The sequence below is a fragment of the Exophiala aquamarina genome (genome assembly GCF_000709125.1).
Source record: "Exophiala aquamarina CBS 119918 chromosome Unknown aczIA-supercont1.21, whole genome shotgun sequence".
Taxonomy (NCBI): Eukaryota; Fungi; Ascomycota; class Eurotiomycetes; order Chaetothyriales; family Herpotrichiellaceae; genus Exophiala; species Exophiala aquamarina.
The window spans coordinates 365,361-390,517 of NW_013550567.1; the positions used below are offsets into that span (position 1 = coordinate 365,361).

At 50.0% G+C, this 25,157-nt stretch overlaps 7 protein-coding genes across 7 annotated transcripts; 5 read left to right on the plus strand and 2 right to left on the minus strand.

Moving 5' to 3' along the window:
• Positions 1-2,184: 2,184 nt before the first annotated feature.
• Positions 2,185-2,949, plus strand: A1O9_12176 (uncharacterized protein; the record flags this gene model as incomplete). Its single annotated transcript, XM_013398975.1, has 1 exon — positions 2,185-2,949. The coding sequence occupies one exon, from the start codon at positions 2,185-2,187 to the stop codon at positions 2,947-2,949; it is 765 nt and encodes a 254-aa protein (XP_013254429.1).
• Positions 2,950-7,909: 4,960 nt separating this feature from the next.
• On the plus strand, positions 7,910-9,726 carry A1O9_12178 (AGC/YANK protein kinase; the record flags this gene model as incomplete). The annotated part of the gene is made up of 4 exons (XM_013398976.1): positions 7,910-7,952; positions 8,008-8,130; positions 8,224-9,151; positions 9,207-9,726. 4 exons carry the CDS (start codon positions 7,910-7,912, stop codon positions 9,724-9,726), a joined length of 1,614 nt encoding a protein of 537 aa, XP_013254430.1.
• A 1,316-nt stretch (positions 9,727-11,042) lies between these two features.
• Positions 11,043-13,070, plus strand: A1O9_12179 (uncharacterized protein; the record flags this gene model as incomplete). The annotated part of the gene is made up of 3 exons (XM_013398977.1): positions 11,043-11,519; positions 11,586-12,920; positions 12,978-13,070. 3 exons carry the CDS (start codon positions 11,043-11,045, stop codon positions 13,068-13,070), a joined length of 1,905 nt encoding a protein of 634 aa, XP_013254431.1.
• Positions 13,071-14,354: 1,284 nt separating this feature from the next.
• A1O9_12180 (uncharacterized protein) lies at positions 14,355-15,045 on the minus strand (the record flags this gene model as incomplete). The annotated part of the gene is made up of 2 exons (XM_013398978.1): positions 14,355-14,518; positions 14,622-15,045. 2 exons carry the CDS (start codon positions 15,043-15,045, stop codon positions 14,355-14,357), a joined length of 588 nt encoding a protein of 195 aa, XP_013254432.1.
• A 1,033-nt stretch (positions 15,046-16,078) lies between these two features.
• A1O9_12181 (uncharacterized protein) lies at positions 16,079-17,764 on the minus strand (the record flags this gene model as incomplete). Its single annotated transcript, XM_013398979.1, has 1 exon — positions 16,079-17,764. One exon carries the CDS (start codon positions 17,762-17,764, stop codon positions 16,079-16,081), a length of 1,686 nt encoding a protein of 561 aa, XP_013254433.1.
• Positions 17,765-18,485: 721 nt separating this feature from the next.
• On the plus strand, positions 18,486-20,212 carry A1O9_12182 (uncharacterized protein; the record flags this gene model as incomplete). Its single annotated transcript, XM_013398980.1, has 4 exons — positions 18,486-19,057; positions 19,123-19,497; positions 19,549-19,996; positions 20,048-20,212. The coding sequence occupies 4 exons, from the start codon at positions 18,486-18,488 to the stop codon at positions 20,210-20,212; spliced, it is 1,560 nt and encodes a 519-aa protein (XP_013254434.1).
• Positions 20,213-23,337: 3,125 nt separating this feature from the next.
• A1O9_12183 (serine/threonine protein kinase) lies at positions 23,338-24,809 on the plus strand (the record flags this gene model as incomplete). Its single annotated transcript, XM_013398981.1, has 6 exons — positions 23,338-23,526; positions 23,575-23,659; positions 23,709-23,943; positions 23,991-24,139; positions 24,187-24,338; positions 24,408-24,809. Coding segments are annotated over 6 exons (1,212 nt in total), but the record flags the coding sequence as incomplete, so codon positions are not given.
• Between the last annotated feature and the right edge of the window lie 348 nt (positions 24,810-25,157).

The window sequence follows — 25,157 nt, forward strand, 5'->3', positions numbered from 1 at the left end:
TGGTGGGAGATTCGTAGATGGCGCAGAAGGACATCATTTCTTGCGAACCTCTTCCCACACTTATAGCAAGTTACGTGGTCACGTTGGTCATCAGGAAGGTGCGAAAGCATATGTCTGGTCAGGTGACTCGGACGACTAAACTTGAGGTTGCAATGAGAACAGCTCAATGGTTGCCTGCTTCGTGCCGGTCTCGATGGCTGGCACCGGTCAGTGAGCGTGTCTGATTTTGCAGCGACGGATGCCGCCAGCGAGGAGGTTGGTGAATGCGGAAGAATCTGTGCACTCATGGCGACGAAGCGTGCACTCAGAGATACCGGGATAGGTGATATGCAGTATCACCCGCTGGATAACGTGGGCATCGGTCGCATAAAGGTGTTTTTGTCGAAGTGGAAGATCCAGGTCGATACCAACAACGAGATGTCTCATAGCCGTGCCTAGCCTAGCTCGCTACTTGTGTTTTATTGGTGTATTGGGGGAGACTTGGGGAAGCTTGGAGTTGAACGGTTCTGGGCCTCGGGTTGCCCTGAGCACGAACCGCCCTTTCTCGAAAATTACTGGATAGCGCTCTCAACATCACCTGAATTCCTAGACAGCCAATGCCTACGGAGTCGTAGGTGAACTGCTCCCCGTGGTGGGAACTCCTGCTCTTGAGATCGATGCCGGCGATGTTACTCCTGTCCTCACCGACTTTGATCGGCGGCTCGGACAGGGCAAGTGAGAGGGCTCCCTAGAATCGCTGATCACTCGATTGACACATGGCATTTTCGATCACATCTATCGGCGCAGTATACAACATTGCTTAGCAATCCTTGAAAACCCTTCGTGGCATCTATCATGGTCTACAGACTGCCACGCCGACTGGATAGCAGCCACCGCGCCATTGCCATCGGACGCAGACGCCAGGCAAAAGCGAGCATATTTAACCCAGCAGAGGGTTCCGTGCTAGGTGGCTACAACTCTACCTTTGCGTTCAATAAGGATGCTTATAGCGATTATACTAGGTAAAACGAAACTCAATATACTACAGTTGCTAGATGAGAGCACGAGGATCGTGAAGCAAAATAGGTAGGTTCCTTGAGGCACCAGTTTTCTGCGTCGAACTTGAAACTCATTCCTGTGAAAATATAGTTTTAGCGACTCGCAGGTGAACATCAAACAACACTAAAACTCCATCTGTGCACCATCAACAGATTTAGCTTCTACAACATGAAAAGTTATCCCAGGCACATCGATGCTAAGACGATTTAGCAGGAAAGATGGGGGCGGACGTCCTTCGAATGTGAAGACATTCCTCCCTTCTCGCATCGACATCCCTCGCACCGCTTCCCAGGCATGTCAATTCGCACGCGTAGAAGCCTTTGGCACGTTTGCAACTGAGCCAGCCACGAAATGCTTCACTTCTTCACGGTGACAAAGGAATTTACCTGTCTTGGCGACCGAAGACATCTTTGTTGCAAGTCTTCAGCTCTGTTCAATGTGATCCAAGCTTGTACACGCGCGTTTCGTGTTTCTTCTGCAAGGCCATCTTTTGTTTATACTTCCTACTGTGCACCAGCACGAAAACTGGTCGTAGTTGGAGTGTTCTTGGGTTGATTTCCGGCTCACCTTGCCTCGAAGTGAGCTCTGTCAGATGCTAGCAGAGACTGCTTTGGCACAATAATACGTCAGAATCACCGCATGGGAGCTGCAGGGGGCCCTTCTTCGTACGTATCTTGCTCATTTTTCAAGTCTTCGTTGCATTGGACTCATAACTTGGCGGATGCCGTTCAGAGGACTCCATCCAAGTCCCGCGACTGTGCAGACCGGGAAACGAACCCTCATCAGGAGAGCCTTCAATCTAGATGACTCTGATGTGGACTCTTCTACCGGTGAAATATACCACGCTTTGTTGGAATACCGTACGATGCGGAAGCCTTTACTACCATCTTCTGTTCCCCAACCCGAATCGGCTACAAAAGTAGTGACACAAAGCCAAAGCCAAAGCCAAAGCGACTTCCTCGTCTCTGACACTATTCAATCCTTCCCATTGCTCTGCCCAAATCAGAACTATCTTACGACGATGAGGAGACAGAAAGTCGAGTATCCTTAGCGACGTCATCTGTACAATTCTCGCCGGACGAAGTTGCCTTCAGGTTTGCCGAGTCCGCTGCGCGTGCCCTAGATGCGAATGAGGTCGGATATCTTATGGATTTCTTACAGAAGCCCCCCCGAGTGGATCAAAGACCATCAAGGAAACTCATTCGCGCAAGGCTTGACGCCTTCCTTGAAATCGCAATAAGCCGAGAGCCGCGAGAGAGACTGGCAGATCCTTCAAGACCGGAGGATGCAGAACTTGGTATTATACTTCACTGTCAGACCATGAAAGGCCACGTTGGGCAATTCTGGAATCTCGAGAGCAGGGCGATACAGCTTCTCAGTGCGAAAGGCCTTAGCCGCGAGTTTATTTTCGGTTTCGATTGGCACTGGCGTGCGGAAGAGTCCGCGCGACGTCCTGATAAAACAGCCTGCCCAACTAAACGCTGGTCGTTTGCGAAACACTCTGTGCACGACGCTTTTTCACGCGAGCTCCTTGAGCTTCTCCCCCTTCCATGGGTCATTATCGGAGGTGGTTGCGCGAAAGATAGCTACCGCCGGACCCTCTCACCTCTTGCCAAACAAATTCCAGTATCGTTATCTGATACAGTCAATCTTCAAATAGAATTAGACATTCAGGAAAAAGGAATTAAGCGTATAGCATATTCGTACCTCATTCGTCATCGGGCTTTTTCCAACCGTCATCATCCTCAAAGTACGGGGTCGTTCTGGATGCAAGCATTGACATCATTCTCTGGCTTCAATACGAGCACAGTAAGTCGAGTATTTTCACAACAACAATGTCGACGATTCGTCGAGGCGTTCCTGGTGCGGTGCCCCCCGCAGAGCTTTATGGTTATCGAAAGCGAGAGATAAATCTCGGCAGAAAGCTTGCACAACACGAATATCAGACTGCATTTTTGACTTGGGCTTCGAGTTACTTGCCCAAAGCTCCTCTCGTTGTTTTAAGTCGAGGTGATTCCCTGGCAGAATCTCTTATCAAAGTAGTAGGTGATAAGATCAGTGCAACGAAGCAGTTGAATGGTTTCAACGCCGTGCCGTCCAGACTGGTCGGAACGGACCGGCATCACGCTACCGTTATGAATTTAAGCAAATCTGGAATGAACAGTGTGTTTCGGTGACCGAAAAGGGTCGTTCAAAACCTTTCTGTCCAATGAACGGCCGAGTCTTGAACTAAAGGGAGGGAGACCACTGCAGGCCATTGTGTCCAAGTCTTCAAAACCGGTGTCCATTCATTTTTCAGAAAACGACATCACTCTTGAACAAGACGGAATTGTGGCGTTTCGCAAAACATGTGCTAGCATTGAGGATCAGGACCTCCGAGCTCGGTGGGTTGAACAAGTCAGAACTGAGTGCATAGAGAAGGCAGCCTCCTCGAAAGTCCATATCTCGGGCCTCGCCATAAAGGGCACAAGCTTCCGTCAAGACAGAGAAGATGTTTCATCAGCGGATGATCGAGAACGACAGTGAGCGTTTCCCGTTTCATCCCTGCAGTATGTATTTCATCAACCGAGAATATGGGATAGAGGGGTATTTTTGTCTCAGTTGAAGACATGTGTTAGATTTGAGAATGCACGCCGGGCAGAGACGCATGCAGTAGCTAAGTGCGCAGAAGCCGAGTGTTGGAGTGTTGGAGTGTTGGTAAACCCTTGACCCATGATATTGCCTCTCAGCTCATAGGCGTGAATAACCGGTATCAAGGGAGGATGTATTGTCGTTTTCACTGCCTACTCCGTATGTGTTACCTTCTGCGCAAATTTTCGTAGCACGACGAGCACCTGCCTTGCCCTCAACCAGCTAGAGTTGATGGGGGTAGCATGGGCCGTTCGGAAGATGCGCTAGACCTTTCAAGGAGATGGAACCCACTCTGGATTTTGAGTAGTCATAATATTAAGTTCCAAAACCACCCCCAACAAATCAACCCAGCCTCTATAGCTCAGTTGGTAGAGCGCGGCACTAGTATCATTGCGAGTGATGCCGAGGTCTTGAGTTCAACTCTCAATGGAGGCACTTTCTTTTTTGGCACTTTTGGATTGCCGCATACACTTTAACATACTGTCTAAGATAACGCCTCAGAACTATATAGCACGATTGAATGCAGGTAAAATCGGACCTAGGCAACGTTAGTCAGTGTAGGTTGTATAGTTATGTAGTGCTCGAAGGCAAAGTTATTCTAGAGTGTAGACGATCATAAGGGGGGAGAACCACCCATAAACGGGGCACTGACGGACAAATTCAGTGGCAAGTTCTCCACATAACCTTTGCTAGGGTGTAAACCTAAAGGACAGAATGTTATAGTTACAAATAAAGTCTGACTAAACATAGTGTGTATATATCGACAATATCTACTTTTGTGTCAGGCAAAGTAAAAGGTGAGACCATGATGGAACATGAACTCTTGTCAGTCAGCAACTGGGACCGGCTTATTTCATAGAAGGTGGAATCAGCCATTTTCAATGTTGCCCTCCAAGGTTTTGTTGAAACTGGTCTATGACCACCACATAATGCTTATGGAATCTGAGCCACAGGACTACTGGCAAGCAGATGCCCAGGCTCACGGCATATACGTTCCACTAGTACACCAAGCTTTGATCTTTAGTAGCATTCGGCTGAAGCAGTAGGAGGCAAAATGTGATGGACGCTGTCACGCAAACAACCAGTGGATCTACTCACCAACATTGCCGAGGCTACCTTACCTCATATTACATGATGTTCCATCCTTAAGTGGAATGGTAAGATTACTCACCGATTTGGTTGTGCGCGAAAGCTCTGCCCTAGTCAGGTATCTAGATACCTAGGTAGGTGTTGATGCTTTGGGGAGCAGAACGAATCGGCGATGAGTAGCAGCCAAGGAACGTATTCTTGGGCAAAGGCGTCGAGGTTGAGAGACGGAACAAGGGTTTCTGGTTTTGCTCCATTCTGCGAAGCTGAAGTCCAAGAGTCAAAGCTTGAACAAGGACGTAAAGGTGGAACAACAATATGAAGTTGACAAGGAGGTGTTGACTCAGGAAGGCAGCGAGCGAGTCGCCACCGGACCGGGTGATCTTTCTTCCGGAGGGTTCACCAGAAGTGGAAGGGCAAGCATGAACGTGGACGGGACACGAGATCAGGGTTTGACCAGGGCCAATGGAGCATGTCATCAGCCGAAAGTCAATTATTATTATTTCAATTCTTGATGGGTCTATGTTCTAGGGAATACAGCTAATCTATTCGTCTGAGGCTTGGACTGGTGGAATCATACTGTACCATAGGTCGATAGGCTGAAACACAATCAATAGTGACGAGATTCGATTCTTCGGCGACGGCCTGGGAGCTGAGAATCCCGCTTTGGCTGAAGAACATTTGTGCCTCGAATCGAATTTCGAACCCAGCCTGTGCATGTGCAGATGGACTGCGTGGGGGCAAAAAACGTGGCAGCCACAACCCGCGGTTCGCCGGAGGGGGCCATGGGCCCCCCTGAATCCTGTTCTCCAACTGGAACGCCCCAAGAATCCCATGACAGGGTTTTCATTGAAATTATTTGGGCTTGCAGATGTCTGGCTGATTCCCCATCCAGAAATCGTTTCCGCTTGCCTTAGGAATGACGTTGCATATTCCACATAGCGGGTCTCGGGTTCTGGAAGGAAAGCACAAATCATGGAACGTGGCATGTCTGAAGAACGCAATTGTAGGGGGAGAGACCATTCTGGAAATTCCTCAGTGAGCCAATCCCTAGAATTGATACTGTAGGAGCAACGGCAACGAACAGTCCTAGCAGGGGTATGTCCGAGGAAGAAGTGGTGCAAAAGCTTCTGGGCCGATCATGTGCCCCATCAGCAGGAGTCTCCACAATATTGACTTGAGATCATGCACGAGTAGCCAATTCTATGTACTGCCACTTCTCTGTGGAACTAGCGAGCCCAGCAAAATGGATGTGCAGAGACATCCTGGAAGGCAGACACAAAGCAAAGTCGACCTCGGAGATTTTGACATGGGCGATATCTCGATAGGGACTGGTGACCGCCAGGTCATGGCAGGGTCTGTTGGAACTCGCAGCGTGTAGTGCAGAAATCACGGCTGCAGGCTGAGGTGCAGGTGCTGGTGCATCAGGTGGCGGCGACCCGGGGTAACAGGAGCTACGAGTACCTACAGCAATCCCTGCGAAGGACAGTCTTACAGTGGGAGGAACCTTTACGAGATGGGATGCATTTTAGGCGGGCCAGGTTGGAAAGGGGGGAGGGGACCAGGAGGTGAAACGTGGTCAGCCATGCAGCAGGTGCATGACCACTAACCCTATAAGGTTGGGCTGGTGGGAAGAGCGAAACGGTGTGGGTTCTCCATCCGTCCGTCGAGCCCAGGAAGGAAAAGAAGCAGCCTGTTGTTCTTGACCACGGCACAGCAGCAGCGTGAGGTTTATCAATTAAACGACAAGCATGTGCAGTGCAGAAAGTAGGCAGGACGCCCTCTCAATCAATAACCGTGGCCCTTGCACCGTGGTTGAACTTGTGTGTAGTCGCCTTGCAAGGGTTCGAGTGCCTGGAAGGGATTAACCCCCTTGCCATGTGCAGTGTAAGCCGTGGACTCGTGGGCTCCCCCTGGGCCGAGCGCCTGAGGGGCCCTTCCCCAGGGCCCTAGGCTCCTGGGCGACCTTCGAGAAGGCGCTATGGTGGTCGCTTAGGGATCGTGGCTTTCTTGTTGGCAGCTCGCGGCATAGCTCGCACCCATTGAGCTGGGTAATTCGCCCACTAAAGCCAGCTACTCGTCGGCCATACCTCGTTAGTCTGCCCTTGCCTTCTCCCCAATCCTGGACTTTCCCATTCCCATGGCCTAGCACCCCATCCACAGTAACCCAGTCGTCCCATAGTGAGAAGCTACAGCCCGCCATGTGGGCACTGTTTGATACATAAAACAGTCCGCCAGCATTCCCATTCCCCAAGCCATCTCCCCTCCGCTCGGTGTGTAACTGATAGAAAGTACTCGTAGTCGGTAGAACAGCAGGTATTCCCTATTGATCTGCTGAAACCATTGCTATTCCCTCTACTCGGTATGCCTGTATGGATAGAACACCCGTCCATCGGCCTTTTAAGAACAACAGCAGAGTGTGACAACGTGACCAGTAACAACCCGGCAACTCCGACCTCACCCTCGACCTCGCCCTCCGCCTGATCAACCACACACCCACCCCTGCAACTCGCCTCCGCCCTACCGGGACTAAAAGTGAAAACGCCAAACCTGAGGCTTTGACTACCTCGTCCCTCGTCCTCAGCTTCGTACTAAGTTGAACCCTGGCCGACAATGTCTTTTTCTCTCCAATTACCACCCTAACAACACCATCCTGCCCCCCTCCAACCTTCATCTAGTCATTCTTTGCCTGTTGACTTCGATCTTCTCCGGGCTTTATCCTATCCTTTCATACCCTTATTTCAACACCACTCTGCCCTCCTGTGAGAGTTCAATATACTTCTCTAGTCTCGCTCTTGTGTCGCCAGGATCCTCTTGGAACCTCTGTGGCCGAATTCGGGACCTTTTGGCAGTTCGTCTCTCATCGCTTGCACGGAGATTATTGTCAGGTGCCGGTGACAAACACCAGCAATCGTCCAGGAGAGTCAGAACTTGGGTCGCCCAAATCCCGAACTAATCCTCACCGCTACCCTCGCTTCGCCCGTGAGCCCATTGCAGATCACGATCCTGGTACATTTCAGCTTCCCACCTTCTATTCCTGCAACGAGGCTTCTGAGTCGGTTCTTTTCCTCAGCCTTTGCTTCATGTTGGCGCCCGTCTTATTCTTGACGCGGAGGATTTGAATGTTTTAATTGTTAATCCGGAAAACAAACTAATGGGGAATTCTCAAGGCAAGCCAGTGGTCTTGACTGACGAGGGTAATGCTTCTAACCCTACTGCCTCTTTTCTTTCTAATGCTCACCTACCATCTAGTGAATCTCAACCACTTCCGTCTCCTCAGAGTGGTTGGCAAGGGAGCTTTTGGCAAGGTTCGCATTGTTGAACGCAAGGACTCCGGTTTGACATTTGCGCTCAAGTATATTCGCAAAGATGAGGGTAAGTGTGTCACCACGCTCCTGCTGTCTCATGTTCCTTCCGGGGCGATTGGGGAAAGACTCTGAACCTGCGAGATTTATTGACGGCTTGCAGTGGTTCGATCCGAAAGCGTGCGGAACATCATCCGGGAGCGTCGGATGTTGGAGCATCTCAACCACCCCTTTCTATGCAATCTGCGTTACAGCTTTCAAGATGTCGAGTACCTCTACCTGGTCGTCGATTTGATGAATGGTGGCGATCTCCGCTTTCATATCCAACGCAAGGCCTTCACCGAGGATGCTGTTCGGTTCTGGATGGCCCAACTTGCATGTGCTTTGAGATACATTCACAGCCAAGGCATTGTGCACCGAGATCTCAAGCCGGATAATGTATTGCTAGATTCCGACGGACATGTACATTTGGCCGATTTCAATGTCGCCTCGGATTTCAAGCCAGGAAAGCCGCTCACAAGTAAATCGGGAACATTGGCATACCTTGCACCAGAAGTGTTTAGAGGATCGGGATATTACAGCGAAGTGGACTGGTGGTCACTGGGTGTTACGTTCTTTGAGTGTATCTATGGCAAACGACCGTTCGAAGGCAAGACCCACGAAGAATTGGCCGATGCTATTGGGGCTGCCAACCCGCATTATTTCATCACTAAACCACCCGTTTCGATGCCCTGTCTACACGCAATGACATCTCTCATCGAGAAGGACCGGCGGAAACGAATCGGGGCAACTGGATTCGATACATTTACCTCTCATGCCTTCTTCCAACCCATCAATTTTGAGGCGCTGGAAAGAAAACAAATCCCTCCCATCTTTATCCCATCAAGCGAAAAGACGAATTTCGATGCCACTTATGATCTTGAGGAACTCCTTCTGGAAGAGGCACCGCTCGAGGCACGTGCGAGGAAGCAGAAGCCGAGGGCAGAGTTGCGGAATGACGCAACAACAAAAGAAATCAGAGAAGACGAATTGCATCGGATGATCGAGACCATGTTCGAGCCATTTGATTATACGCTTGCCACCTACGATGTGTATGTATTGACAACGGGTCGCGATGGGTGTTTGTCCAGGGCTAACTGAGTATAGGAGTGCTGCGGCCGCAGTAGAGGGAACGGTCCCGGACGAAGAGCCTCAATTGCACACGACACAGAACGAGTCGCAATCGGATGCCACGTCCCCTGAAGGGTCGCCACCACTTTCGCCGTCGCTCGCTCCACTGCCGCCACCACAAAGCCCGGCGGAGCAGTATGCCGCACCAGAAGAATTTCATACGCCGGCAGGGCACGCGCAACAAGGTAACCGACCGATGTCTTCTTCCAAGTCGTTTAGCCGTCCGATTCCACCACAAAGACCAATGGCAGCAACACGACAATTGAGCAAAGGTGGAGGAGTGCAGATGGTGTTGGATGAACACGGAAGTTGGTCGAATCTGGCCGATCAAACACCGACGGTGGCACCGGAAAGTGGGGATGTCAGTGGGAAGTATGACAGGGGAAGTGGCAGCATGCTTGGATTCCTGAGTCGGAAGAAGGGCAGAGACCGAAGTCCGAAGCCGAAAGAGGCGGGTGTCCTAGGCAAGCTCGGAGCAAGGCACATCCTCAGCTGAGAGACGAACGGCACAGGAAGACGGCAGCAATCAGCCTCGCAGCTCCTGCGAAATGGAGCGAAGCAAAAGGCTGATCAAAGCCGAGTTGTTGGCGATCACTGGTATGACGCCGACTGAACGCACAGCGCTCAAGATTGTGCAATGACTGGAAAAACCAGCCTTTGCATCATCTGGAGGTGATAGCATGGGAACTAACCGCATCATTGGGTAGAATGGAAATGGTTCATCACCAGAAAAGAACCACCAGGTGCGGAGGGCAGACCGATGAAGAAGAGGAGTTGTGCGGTCAGACAGATCTGCATTTCATGGGACTTGGAGCTCCCTCTTTCTCTGCCCAGTGGTGAAAAGAGTCTGAGTTTAGAATGGGGTGCGTGAAGAGAATTTGCATTGGCTTGTATGAGTATGGGGAGGATAATCTGTAATTCTACGAAGACGCGACATGAAAGTACCCACCTTACGAGATACATACATAGAGAATAATCAGCCAGCCAAGCAAGATCGACTGGGCGTGCTCGTATTGTTTTGTGGTTTGCTGAGATAGACATTGGCTGCTGAGTGATACTATGGTGGCTATTGTTATTGTGTTGGTTCTTACTATAATACCGCAGGTAACAATGCGTCCCGCAAGTTATTACCGTAGTCATAGATGTATCGGTCCCGAGGACCGATTACTTGGTGCGTGGTCCCTTCCCAAATTGAGGTTGTGGTTGCCGTTCTTGTGGTGTTGTGTGTTTGTTGGTGACGAGTAATTGGTTGTTTGGACGCCGCTGCTGGGTTGCCAGGCAGGCACGCCCGAGCCCCATGCCGCTGTACTGGAGAGAGTTTAGCCTGGGTCGGTAGCGACTGCTGCTGCTCCATCAACACACGGCCACACGCACACAAAGGCATCCACACCCGCAGCCAACCAACCATCGCTTGCTGGTGATGTTGCTTGTACCTCGTACCTCAATGCTCTGCCGAACGCCAGCTCCAGCTTCTTTAGCAGTCCATCTCGATTCTCTACCCACACACAGCTTCACCTCTCTGATATCCTCCCTCTTTATGTGAGAGTGCGTCTTTGGAGCTCTATGTTTTAACTCTTTGCCTTGCCCCCTGTGAACGCCCGTTCAATATCCTCACCCTCCTCGTGATGTGCAACTGTTAGCCAAATTCGGAGGTCGGTCAACACCACGCGTCGCGTTGACAAAACTCGCCCTCGCACTACCCCTCCCACTCGTCCTCCAACACAACCACCTCCGGCCACTTCTCTCGCCATATCCTTATGAATGGCAGCTGCCGTATTTGTACCGCAGTCGCCTCATGATCCTCTCGCGAAAATGGCAAATCCCTCCCGGCGAATGCCTTTGGCCAGTCTCTCAAATGCAACAAATTCTCCACATCGCCCTCTTACCAACAGCGGCTCCAAGCGGCCTCGAAGTATAGCCAATGTCTCTCAACAGGAAAATGAGCCACCTCAGAAGCGGCTGGCAGTGGACAAATCTGCCAGGGACTCCAATACGGCCACCCCCCGCAGAGACCACCAAGCCCAGCCCGCCATGGCAGAGGCTCGCGTGTTCGAACGAGGCCACGGCGAATCCGCTGCTAATGCCTTCCAAAGAAAGCTCGTCGCTGTCCGAGACAAAAATGCTGGACTTCGAGTGACTAAGAACCTTGACAACCCTACCAAAGAAGAGTCAATCCGTACCTGGCAGAAACATTATCGCAAACTCTTTCCAACTTTCAGTTTCTACTTCGATGGAGTGTCCGACGAAGCTCGGTCACGCTTCTTACGCCAGATCTCAAGCTTGGGTGCGGTATGTTTGCAGCCCACGAAACGCCCTCCCTTCACTGCTTCGTCTGTCTTACTAACTTGTTGGTAGAAAGAGGAGAAGTTCTTCTCTAAAGCGGTCTCACACATTATCACCACGCGCCAGATTCCACCCGAAGGAAGGAGCCACGCGATTGACGACGATACCGCTCACCCTGCTCTCGACGACCAACCTCAGACCATCAACCCTTCGCTCCTCGAGAAGCACCCTCGCAGCCATGTCGCGAATAATGCCAGGCGTGACACTATCAACCACATGGATATACTTGTCAGAGGTCGCGAAATGGGCATGAAGATTTGGGCGGCTGAGAAACTCCAGAGGATCCTCGGCTCAATACTCGAGGACTCCGGAAACCATGGCCACCATCCTCGTGGTTCAACTCACACCCATCGGACGCAGCATGAGGATCTTGGCCAGGTGCTCAAGAATGAAAAGATCGGAGCCATATCAGAAAGAGAACAACCATTCCTGTCCATGGTTGCCTTCAAGGGCCCTTTCATTTACATTCATGATATGGATGAGAAGTACCGTCCAACCATGTTCAGGGACTACCCCAAGGTATTAAGACGGTCTGATGGTGAATGGCCACAGTTTCGCTCCGCTAGCATTGGAAAGTGTCCATTCGTGGAGGACCCCGCCATGAGGAAAGAAATCGAGCAGGACCGGACAAAAGCTAAGATGGCGGCCATGCAGCAACAGCATGAACAACAGCAACACATTCCACGGACGAGATCCAATGTGTCCTTAGAGCCGGCTAGGGTGGAACAACCTCGTCGTGTGAGTCCACGCAAGGCACTCCACACCGTATCTAACGGTGCCAACTCGTTGATGGCAGTGGAACCCCAAAAGGGTCCTAAGAAGCCATTGCCCTCTGCTCCAGAGCGCCAGTCCTCTTTCCCACCCATGCCGCAGCCACCGGCATTCGAATTTGTTCGACCACATCAACTGAGCCTCACTCGAGAGCCTGCGGCCTCGGGAATACAAAGGTCCAATCTCACGTCCGCCATTCAATCCCAGGTTATCTCTTCGACTGCGGGCACCGGTGTGAAAGCTGGAACAAGCAAAGAGGTACGGCATTTAAAGCGCCAAGTACTGGAACGAGGATGTACCGGCAGCCTCTCAGTTGGCTCTATTCCTTCTTCGCACAGGATGAATGACCTTGCAGGAGCTCTGAAGCATGCTCGCGCACCTGCCCCACAAAGAGCAGCCAAGAGTAAAGCACAGGAGAAGCTCGGGGGAATTCAAGAAGAAGAAGCCCATCCATATGCGGATGATACTGCTGCGGAACGCTCCGCGCAATCTAAACGACGGAAGAAGGCGGTGAAGAGAGACCCTAAGCCAGGGTATTGCGAGAACTGCCGTGACAAATATGATGATTTCGAAGAGGTAAGAGACCATGACGAGTATGCTCAAACCATTGATCACTGATTCGCTTCGCTCTAGCACATTATTTCACGCAAGCATCGCAAGTTCGCCATGACCCAATCCAACTGGTTTGAACTCGATGCGCTTTTGGCTAAGCTGCAAACTGCATGAACAGGAGTACAGCGTTGTTTAACCATCTTTCGGGAGTCTCATGGGATTACGCATTTGGGCCACGTGGGAGTTTACTTCAGTCCGCATCCAGAATCAGCGTTGGACCAGCAGTTTTGTCATTCACTTCGACTATAGTCAACAGCATTTGATATCGCTCCTTTAGCATCTTTTATAGCGGGGAGGAACTCACGGTACGCGTTGCCACTTTTTCTTTTCTATTCACCCGGCGTGGAGCGATGCAAACACCAAAACTGGGAAAAGCAGCAAGTGAAGATACCAAGACGAATGGACATGGACTACTTCCCCAGGAACACGACCTGGATCTAATTGTGACGGCATTCATATACCACCTTTTTTGTTGGCACGAGATTATTGATTGATTGTGTGGATGGAACGCTGTGCTCGATCGGGCGAGAGCGAGGTCACGTACAAAAAGGAAGAAGGCATATATATGATCATGCACGAGTCGATCGATTCGATATTCAATGTTTGATGTTCGCTGTTCGCTATGTGATGTGATGTGATGGAATCGACCTCCGAGCACTGGCAGTGAGCACCGCTCAGGAACCCTCCCCTGCCTTCTCCGCGGATGTCGACCCTGTTCAGCCTCAAGCCCAGACGACGTAGGTTGTGACCTACCTTAGTTGCGGCCCCCTTTCCATGTCGCGGACGTGTCACGACTAAGTACATACTGTACATAGGATATGACGATATCCCAGGACTGGACTCTGTCAGGCTGTTGGCTACCGGCCATCTACCCGGTCAAGGTAGGCACGTTTCCAGCACCGTTGGAAAACCATGCGTCGTCATGGACGCACCCGTGCGGTCCGCTAGACTTTGTGGCTGTGTTGGTTGGATGCATGGCTTTATGGCTGCGTGTTTGTATGGTCCCGTAGAGCTATCTGAACAATTTGATTGCAGTAGAGGAGTGATGAGCTCTAAACAGTCAAGCCCCCGTCTTGTGAGGACTTGCCGGCATGATGGGTTGATCGATCGCTCGCCCAGGGTGGGTTCGGATGGTTAGGTAGTAGTGTTAAAACCCATGCGTCTGCAGGTCTTATATTTTGGTCTACGGGGTGTTCCTGCACCGTGCAATGGATTTTGCATGTCTAGGCAGCAACCGGACAGACACCATACATAATAGCACGGCGGCTTTTCTCAGTCCTTGGGCCCCCATCCCATCCCTCTTAGCGTGAGAGTGTGAGTATGTATTCCGCCCCCCCCGCGGGGCCTCTCCCCGGACTGGTCATTTACTAGGAATGCCAGAGTCGAGAGCAAATCTTTTTACAATCGATAGGCAGGCACCTTTCCGGCCTCTAACGGCGGGCCTGCATATTGTTGACCTCTTTCGAAGGGGGCGGAGGGGTGGAACCCAATGGCTTCGCACGCAAGCGCAGCGATCTCAGGGTCGAAATGCTGCAAGACGTAGGTTGCGATCATTTCCATGCCTAGGGCGAGTGGAAATTATGTCAGATACCGTTCAGAAACAGTGGGATTCAAGGGTTTGGGAAAGGGGCGGCTCGGAATTTTAGCAGTTTCGGTGTGTCTTACCATGCGACGCAGCGCCAGCGATCCAGAGTTTTGCGCCTGGGCCATCTTCGTCCACAGTCCAGCGCTGGTCCAGCCATTCAACGTCCGGGTAAAGCTGTTTGGCAACGGGGATGAACATGCGGTTTGTGGTTGCTTTCCTGCCGTTCAACACCCCAGAGCTGGCCAGCCAAAGCGACCCAGTGCATACGGTGAATATGACCTTGGTCTTGTCGAAAGCCTCGCGTAGGAACTCTGTCGACCCGGCTGGTCGGTGCGACGGTGACGGCCCAGCGATGAGGAGGATGTCGAGATCGCGAGGAGCTGTTTCATATGTGTGGGTTGGGATGATACGAACGCTGGGAGTCGTGCGCGCGGGTTCGAGACTTGAAGAGATGTACAGAAAGTCGAAATCATAGGCTTTCGGAACGAGACGCTCGTAGCCCATGGGCGCGATCGCTTGAATGAGTTCTCTGCGACAATTTCCAATGATCTGGCGCCAGGGGACGGTTCAATTCACCTGTCTAGCTTCAATGAGACGGGTGACTCACATCAATTCCGAGGAGATCACTCATTTGGGTCTCTTCGTAAAAGACTCCAACTCGTATAGGAGCCATTTCGTCTGAGGAAGGCATGCTTCTGAAGCGAAGATTACAAAGTTGACACACTTGCTAAGAGTGAGGGAGAGACGTTTGTCACCATGGGAGGGAAAGTTGCGACTTTATACAATTTGTCTCCGTAACCGCTCTTCACATGCGGTTGGCACCGAGCAGTCAATTATTATCGCAAGTGCATTCCGGGCGCAGCTGATTTGACCCCATTTCACTATGGCGAGAAACGCTGGAGGTCGTGAGTTCTTCTGTACAGAGCTCCGTGGCCACATGGGGCAAGTTGCAACACGGAGAAGCCCAGGTTCCCGAAATGGCATGTGCGAACCAGTATGGAGCAAGTCTAGACAGGGAACGGACGAATTCCATTCCGAGGGCAAAACCACTGTCGCGTTGCACACGTAACGGAAAGGTCAATATGGGGAGGTCTGAGAGGGTGGGCAGAGGAGTGAATGGTGATCGAACGAAGGGAGGAAACTTCTTGGGTTCTACTTAAAGAGGAAGGAAGGCCATTTTTGGAAGACCCCGCTTTTGCAACGCCTATCCACTTGGAAGAGGCTTGCCTGACTCGGGATGAGCACGTCTCCAGAGCCGACTTTACGCCTGGACATTGATGAGACAAACGATGACGGACTGGACCATTGCAAGGGGTTGCAAACCCCGAATGGAGTATGCGTTCTCTGCGACTCCCCGTGCCTCGTCGGAGGAGTTTGCTCGAGTGAGGGCAGCGGCAGTGTGCTTTGCGGGGCTCGGCTTTGTGTCACCATGGTGCACAAGGCGACATCCGTGTCTGTTGGAGGAAAGGAGTAAAGGAGTTTGAATTTTGTGGATGATTGAGTAAGGTGTAGAGGCCCACGATTCCATCCTCATGACTCAAGTGCTAATTGCTTCTAGCCTTGCCAACGAGGCTGTTGATATTGGTAGTGGACTTCCCAGTACATCCCAACGTGAGAAATTGCGCACTGTCGGCAACTCTTGGACCGTGTAGTCGGAAATCACGCTTTGTGAGAACAACTTCGGAAACATGGTGAAGAAGTCAGGGTGTAACTTCTGAGTCTGGAAGTCATTGTATTCCAGCGCGTAAGCCTTTTCAAGAGCCCGAACCGGTGCGGATTTTGGTCGATAAGTAAGCGCTGTATTTCCCTTGGGCTTCCTTCCAGCTGTCTCCTCCAAAATACAAAGATCCCAAACTCTGAACGACATCTTCTGGGCAGGGCGCGAATTGCCTTCCGTATCTCGGCGCACTCGCTTCTGTGGGCGGGTTTGGGGGATGGCCCGGCGATGTGCTACCACGTTCTGAATGGCTGTCTTGCAGACAAGATCCACGTCAATCTGCTCTTGGCTGGCGATTAGCTTGTCTCTCAAATCGGGCCAGGGCAGCCAGTCAATTATGGGAGAATGCGGCACTGCCAGTTGCAGAACGGTTGGCTTGTAGGCTGGATGCATGGAGCGATACACGGACGAGTCCGGGAAATTACGCCACAACTCGGCTTGGAGGAAGCCTTGAAAAGAAGCGGTCGCTTTCCAGAAGTGTTCGGCCTGAGGCCATGCCTCGTGAACTACCCATAGCACTCCCTTGGTCATAAGCCTGGCTCGGAGATTTGGACCGAGACCTCCACACGAGTCGAGCCGGTGCACAAAATCTCGGAGAGCATAAATATAGTGGTCCAGCAGCCCCTGTGGCGTGCTCGTATTCATACATTGCTGGACATCTGGCATCCATAGTGACGGCGGAAGATCCGTGTGAGCCAAAGCCGGGAGGCGTGGGAATTCTTGCGTGGCTTCACCAGGCACAGTGTTCAGGATATTCGCCGAGAAGGTATCTGAGGATGTGGCACTCTCTAGTGGCCGTCTGTCATCTTCTGGCATAGAACAAGGAGTTGTTCCAGCATCGTAGAGAGTTTGATTGCCGAGAATGGGGCTCCACGCGTTGTCGGTTTCTTGTCTGGAATGGAAATCTTGATAAGTGTAAGACTTGCTGGATAAGGAGTAGGGATTAGTTCCACTATCAACGAATTCCTGTGGCACTGTTGGGAGTATATTCACAGAGGTGCTAGGATCCGATGAGGATATTGCTGCTTGGCCCACCGGATGCGAGGTCGAGGAATCGGAGAATGTTTCAAGCCAGAAGCTAGGTGATTGTAGGGATAACTCTGGCATTTGACAAATGGATCCGGATTGGTAAGAGGTGCTTGCCCCATCAAGGGGAAGAATATCACAAACACCTGAGATGTTCGGGTGAGATGGTTCCACCCATCGGTGGTTATGGAGAGCCAAGTTCTTCACATTAAAACTTTCGCAACTCAGGGTTGGATCCAGCATCTCGTGGTCACTAATATTGTTCGTAGCTCTCAGGTAGTATTCCTCAAGGGAGCCAGCGTCACTGCTCGAGGGGATCTTTTCGGAATGAACGGATACTCGATCTGAACACAGATCGAGCAAAATCTCATTGTAAGATGACACCCATTGGCAGTTTGCTTGGAGAAGCTTGACCTGTGCCCGTAACAGTCTGTTTTGTTCCTGAAGCTGCTCGCAATGGCTCGCCGGGGAGGTGGCCATTGGTAGCTGATGACATTTAGATGTTTGCACGAAATGTTGCAGGCGTTTCTACTGAGACTGAAGGAAGGCCGTAGGGCATGCGTGAGGTGTAGGAAGAAACTTGCCCTCCCTCATAGCAGGACAGATCGTGCCAGGCTCCTCTGCACCACCCCAGCTTTGGAACTTTGTCTCCGCGAGGGAGTTTGTGTGTACTCGTAGTGCTGATTAGAGCACAGTCGACGAGCCAGCCAACCCACCTGGTTTCCTGGGGAAGGGGGTCAGCACTTGAGTATGAGGTAAGAACAAGTTCTTTGAGTTTTGGACTGTGGCGCTCGGTGAACCCCCATCGATCGAAAACCCCACACATCCGGAGAGATGGTTAGACCACATCGTCACCAGCAGCCAATGATCATGGACATAACCCCGTTCCACTGACAATACGATGCATGACCTGTGGCTCCGTGTGCTTGGTATGCCGTCCACAGGCTGGGGAACTTGAGGTCTAAGCATGCCGTGTGGGGAGCGGTCATGCTGTCGCTCCAGATTTGGAAAGCAACTTTGGTGGAGACTGAAGAGGTATAGAAATATAAAGTGAGGATGTTGTTGTCACCGAGGATAGATCGAAGACAGCTTGCAGAGCTCCACTGGGACCAGTTCAACAAGTCTTAACGAGGGTCCATCTCAAGGAGGGTACTCATCTAGTCGGCCGCTCATTCATCCTCTCACACTGGCACAGCACGCCATGGCTTTTACCACAGCATTATGTGCACTTCTATCGCATGAACAGTACCAGTCCTTTACACTCCTCTACTATATTGTAGCGGCTCTCGTACTCTACGAGGTCGGCTGGATATTTCATTGTCGGTTCTTCCACCCGTTTTCAACCATTCCCGGGCCATTCCTTGCCTCTTTCTCCCGCTTATGGATTGGAGCGTCCCTCGCCGGTGGTCGAGCAGAACATACGCAAAGAGACCTTCATGCACGTTATGGCCATCTAGTGCGCATCGCCCCGAACGAAGTCGCCATATCCGATCCTTCAGCTGTCAAGATTATATACAACATCAAGTCTGGATTCACCAAAACAGACTTTTACCCACCGTTTGCACCAAACATCAGTCCTCACGGCGACCATTTCACTCAATTGGATGAGGCCAAGCACGCCGAGAGGAGGAAGTTCGTGAATTCTGTTTACTCCATGTCGACAATATTGGAGAGTGAGCAATATATTGACGCATGCTCGGATGTGTTCCTGGAAAAGATGGCCCACTTCGCGAAGACGAGGAGCCACATTGATATGGGTGAATGGATCCAATGGTAAGAGCTCGTCATGTGCCCGATGTGATTCTCGACCCACAAAAGCTGATGGGCACACTGTCCAGGTACACCTTCGACGTAATTGGGGAGCTCTTCTTCGGGCAGCAATTTGGCTTTATGCGGGACGAGCACGATTATGGTCACTATATTGAGAGCCTGGACACCCTTTTGCCAGGAATTGCACTCTCCTGTGTCCTTCCATCCTACCTGCGTCCCTTCCATTCGACTTTAGGCCTTCTTTTCCCAGCAATCCGGAAATCAATCAGCGGCTTTGATGAGATTCGCGCGGCCGGAAGACATTGGACCAATGTTCGGCAGAACCAGATGAATGCGGGCACTGTGACCGGACGAGTCGACCTGCTAGACAAGTTCTTCAAGATCAAGGAGAGTAAAGAGGGCTTTAGTATCCCCGAAATTCAGAACGAAGCCTGCGTGGCCATGTAAATAATTGAATCCTCGTACAAGTGGGCCGTGCAGCTGACAACACATAGATTTGCGGGTAGCGACACTACGGCTATTGCGATCCGTTCGATTCTGTACCATCTTATGAAGAACATGACATGCATGGAGAAGCTGGTGGCAGAGATTGACGAGTTCGACTCTCGCGGAAAACTTGGGAGGACACACATCACCTATACCGAGGCAATGAAAATGCCTTATCTGGTTGCATGCTGCAAGGAAGGTATGAGATTGCACCCGAGCGTTGGCCTTGGAATGCCACGAAACGTACCACCAGGAGGAGCCACAATTGCCGGTCATTATTTCCCTGAAGGCAGCCGAGTCTCCATGAACGCGGCCGTGGTCCACTACGATCAGTCGGTCTTTGGAGATGATGCTGCACAGTTCAATCCAGACAGGTGGATCAGCGACGCAGCCTCTGTAATGGAGCGACATCTGCTGCATTTTGGGGGAGGGGCGAGAACTTGCATCGGTAAAAATGTGAGATCACACCTTGGATTTTTGTGATACTCAATGCACTGACACCAGTAGATATCCCTTGCAGAGATGCATAAGCTCATCCCACAGCTGCTTAGAAGGTTTAGTATCCAACTTGTGGATCCTTCTAAGGAATGGAAGACGGACAACTTTTGGTTCAATAAGCAAACAAATATACATGTCCGGATAGATTATCGAAAAGGAAGGTCGGAGATGTAGGTATGAAACATAGCGGCGAGGATGGTATGCATCGTGATTTAGGAGAGGGAGAATTCAATTCTCCCTCTGGACTGCGTGCAATACGTTGAGAATGGCGCAATGTTGTCTGATCTCAAGTAGGTTTCCACTCGGCACTCTCCGTGAAGACTTCAGTAAGGCGTAGTGAACAAGACACAATCAGCCACGCTAAGTGTGACCTGGTTCTCGCCGTTCTCCGACACGCGTGTCTTGCCGAGGTTTCTGTGTCACTGTGCAGTTGAGATCGAGGCCGCGACATGAGGAGCAGGGCTTCTGATCGCTACAACGAACTTTCAGGACGACGCAGTTCTCGCATGCCACTGCGGTCTTCAGAAGCTGACTGTTATCAGCTGGATCTGCTACAGCGTGAAGTCTAACATGCCGCAGCAAGGTGTCTCGGCGACTGTAAGTCCCCGAGCAGAGTGGACAAGAGTACGGCTTCCCGCCCGTGTGTGTGAGGACATGTCGCTGCTGATGTTCCTTGCGTTTAAAGCTTTTTGAACAAATGGAGCAGGCAAATCGAGATGAAGGCCCCGTAGCTGACATATTGGGTATACGGGTAAGTTATCAAAGGAGAGGAAACTGTGGTTGTGTAAGCGCTTACTTATAAGGGACGAGTAGGTAGGACTAAGTCTGGGCACCACGTAATGAAACACCCTGGTAATGAAACACGCGTTTTTACGCGTTCCAAATCCTACTCCCTCCTACTCTACATCATCCTACTCCACCAATTAATATATTTACATAATAAAATGGTATTAAATCGAGAGACTAGGATGCTCCAAGCGATATCCGACTACTAAAATCGCCGATACACGAGTATTCGCGCTACCGCGGCGGTAAATAATGTAAATTACGTTAGTCTCGGTCGTCGACTACGAGGTGGTGTTTCACGAGTAATTGCTCGTGAACCACAACAGATATTGTCAAATAAGCAAGAGTAAATGCTTATACGATGGATACTCGACCTTAAGGCGTAAGGACACCCTCCTAGCTTTACTTAAATACGAGATCTCGTTATAATTATTCAAGGTAATTCTACGGGGCCCTTAAGTATCGGCTAAAACTAGATATCACGATTTATATAACGTCATCTAGAGATTCGCTCTAAAGTAGGTAAAAAGATTTATAGATTACGTCTCTAGAGTACTACTCCCGAGTCCCTAAATCGCTAGTTTAAGCATTTTAATACCGTACGAGAGCGATATTAAGTTTCCTAGGAGAATATCTATAATATGGACGAGATAGGCATCGCTCTAGATGTCTATACTAATTAACGAGTAATTAGTAGAGTTAATACTACTTAATTATATAAAGTAACACTAGAAAACCGTGAATGGGTCTCAATTATCGAGACTATTTCTATAAATGGCCGTCGACTACGATGTCTCGTTATATTTAAAGGAAAAGCGCTTTAAACGACCTAGTTTACCGACCCTAATACTCCTAACTACTCCTATACGGTTTCACCTAATGGATAGACCTTAAATAAGATCGGTTTAGCCTAGCTACGTCAAATATTTATCCTATAAACGGTAACGAACGACTATCGACTACTTCTACTCGAGAGATATAAAAGTTATGCGACGTACGAGTTTATATAGGAATATTATATAAATCGAATTACTCTAGTCTATTTAATACCTTATTTAAGTTATATTCTATAGCTACTTAATCTTACTTACTTTTCGCTCCTTAAATGTCGATATCGAGACGAAATCGCTAACCTAGCTAGGTACGACGACGCCTCGGCCGTAAAGAAGAGTAGGTTTCTTAAAACCTATGAAAAAGTAAGTAATGAGGGTCTATTATCATTCCGTATCCGTACGGAATGGAATACGGCTAGTATCTATCCCTAGGACCCTCGTAAAGTTATTCGATCTCACTAAGTACTATAAAACAGCCAAATTAATCAATTAACACTAACTACGCCGCCATTACGTAGATAAAATCGATATCTATCGATAGAGATTCGTACGCCACTTAATTAACGCCAAATTCGATAGGAAACGGACTCAATTTCACGGCGTGAGACCGTTTCTCGATCAGTCCGTTTACTACTTCAAAAAACCGGTAAGGTATTGGATCGACTACAGTGGGATATTACCCTAAAATTACAATAACTTACTCTTCAACGTACGCAACTAGATGAGCTAGTCGCTAGGAGACAACCGCGTATCGTAATCGACTGCAATGAGGTCTTTACGAATATCGAGATGATTAGGTAGGCTAGGTAGGGAATGGAGGCATTGGAGGCGACGACGAGGTCTTCTATACGACCGAATACTAGAAATACTACGCGGAATGGGTAGTTAAATGACACCCTGGCACCATTTATACATCAATTTAGTGCCAATGAGTCTGTATAATTAGTAAATCATGATTGTAGCACTGTTGGTGGCAAAAAAATGCGTGTTTCATTACCAGGGTGTTTCATTACGTGGTGCCCAGACTTAATGCTAGAACCCTAGAGCTCGTTGAGAGTTTTAGTGCCAGTATTAGTACCCTCATTGTCGCTAGTGGCTTACACTAATACTTACTAACTAATAGTAACCACGCAGTACCTAGGTTAGCTCTACGTTAAGGTAGCGGCCCTTTAAGTATGACCGTGGTCGGTGCGTCCCCTATCAAATTAGTAGATAGTCACCCGTTACTCTATTTTCACCTACCCAACTTTGCTCAAATCCCCTGCGATACGGTAGGAAACCTTTATCTCTTGTGGCGTACTGCTTTCAAGCCATGGGTTTCCTTGTCATGGCGCAGGACCCAAAATGAAATGTTCCTAGGAGAATGACTCCGTTTGCGTTCGCAACGAGAGGAGTAGGAGTCGTCCAGGGGAAACAATGAATCGGTAAGCAATGGGTGAATCGGCGCTGCACTCGAGCATGCGGCCGCATTTGGCAGATTCGACGCTCCTGTTGGAAAAGTGAGAAACATTCCTTTGATCTGGAAATAAGAACAATGCGAATCATTATCTGCCCCATCACAAGGATGTGAGATTCATAAGGACTTTTCGTCGTTACCGGCTCGTGCTCCAAGATTGTGATACAGACAGTAACGCTCTGCGGGTGATCGTGGTAATTGTGATAATGGATGACAACGAAAGATTGGAAATATCAGTGATCAAGGAGACTGGTGATATCAACGAAAGAGCTCGTTGGACTCAAAATAGAAAGAAAAAGGAGAGCAGAACGGCCAAATGGAGCGAGAAACGATGGTACAACTCATATTGCAGAGAGTTTGGCCTCTCCAGAGCAAGGATGAAGACAAACGAGGATCAGGATGCCGAATGGGAGGTAAGACGAGCCTTTCAGATGTGTTGTTCGTGTCGCTAACTGACGGAGTGCAAGGATCTGCTCGGTAAAGGTGCTTTCGGGGTGGTCGGTTTGTGGGTCAAATCTGACGCGAAAGGCAGAGTTCTCGATGCGAGTATCACGTCCTAGCCATAGAGATGAGCGAGCTAACAGATAAAAGGCAGTAGCTATCAAGCAAACTAATGCGGAACGGCGTGAGCGGACCTCCAGGGGGGAGACAACCCTACCATGGGAAGCACTGATCATGAATGAGCTGCAGCAGCGAGGCTGCACAAATATAGTTCAAATAAGAAGAATTATATATTTCCCCCTCGAAAAGCCCGTTCAATGGAGATTCTATATGGAAGTCTCTCGATTTGGAACGATGACCGACCTAATCGAAGCTTACATGGACAAAGGGTATACAAGCTACATTGCGCAACCTCATTTGCTAATCTTTCTTGCAGTCTACGCCTCCCAGAAGCGTTCATCTGGCAAGCATTCAACGAGTTTGCGAAGGTTGCAGTGCACATGAGTTGCGCTAGATTTCACAAATCTGTTGCTCCTAAAGGAGAGAACCCATTTGTCCTACACTTGGATTTGAAGCACGACAACGGTATGTTGCATCATCCCAGGAGATGCTCCTGACTAATACTGCTACAGTCTTACTAGGCGAACCACCTTCCCGAGAGGATGGTCTCCATTACCCCAGCGTACGAGTAGCCGACTGGGGCTTGGCGGAGTTCACGAGTATTGAGTCCTCCGAGAACAGCGATAAGTGGAGAGGATATGGGACCCTTTGTTGGATGCCTCCCGTAAGTTTTCCCTTTTCATGGAAATCAAAAGTCCAAGGAGTAAGGCGCTAAGGCATGCATAATAAACAGGAACAAAGGAGATACGGTGAATATGGTCGTCATTGGAAGCGCAATGTCTTTGGATCGCCCACTGCTCCATTCACCATGAAGCATGTCGTTTGGCAGATAGCGGCTTGTGTCTATGGGCTGATGAATGTAGAGAAGCATAATGAGACCATTAATAAGAAGGTGGATGCGTTTGAGAACCGTGAGGCTCGGCTGCGAGAGCAAGGATATTCCGTTCTCGGGGGTTATTCCAGCAGTATTTACACCAAGTCCTTGTGTAGGCTGGTGGAACTGTGCTTACTGGTGGATCCAAAGCTGCGCCCATCACCTCGCACCTTACGAGACAAAACCCATGAAGGCTGGAAGCCACATTTTGAAAAGTTCAAGAAGAATGGCTTCAAAAACCTGGAGCCAATGTCGTTTCCCAGGAATATCAAACTGGAGTTGCCTTGAGCTTCGTCAGGTAGCCGAATTCCAAGGAATTGCAGAAACCGGGGCTTTGTCCATCTGCCATCGGAGTATGATGTCAGGCTACACTATCTAGGATGAGAGTTAGCTAAATAGTTTCAATCATAATGCGAGCCATAACCAGAAAACCATTTTCCTCGAGCCATGTATGTAGTGGAGCCTTTAGCTCACATTAATCCCTGTTCATGGTGCCATAGTTGTAAGGCTGCGGATGACGTAATCAACAAGGCTGAGACGCAAACGGCAGGGCCCACTAAGCGCATCGCCAAGACTGACGATGACCTGCAACTTCGCTTCCCAAGTACC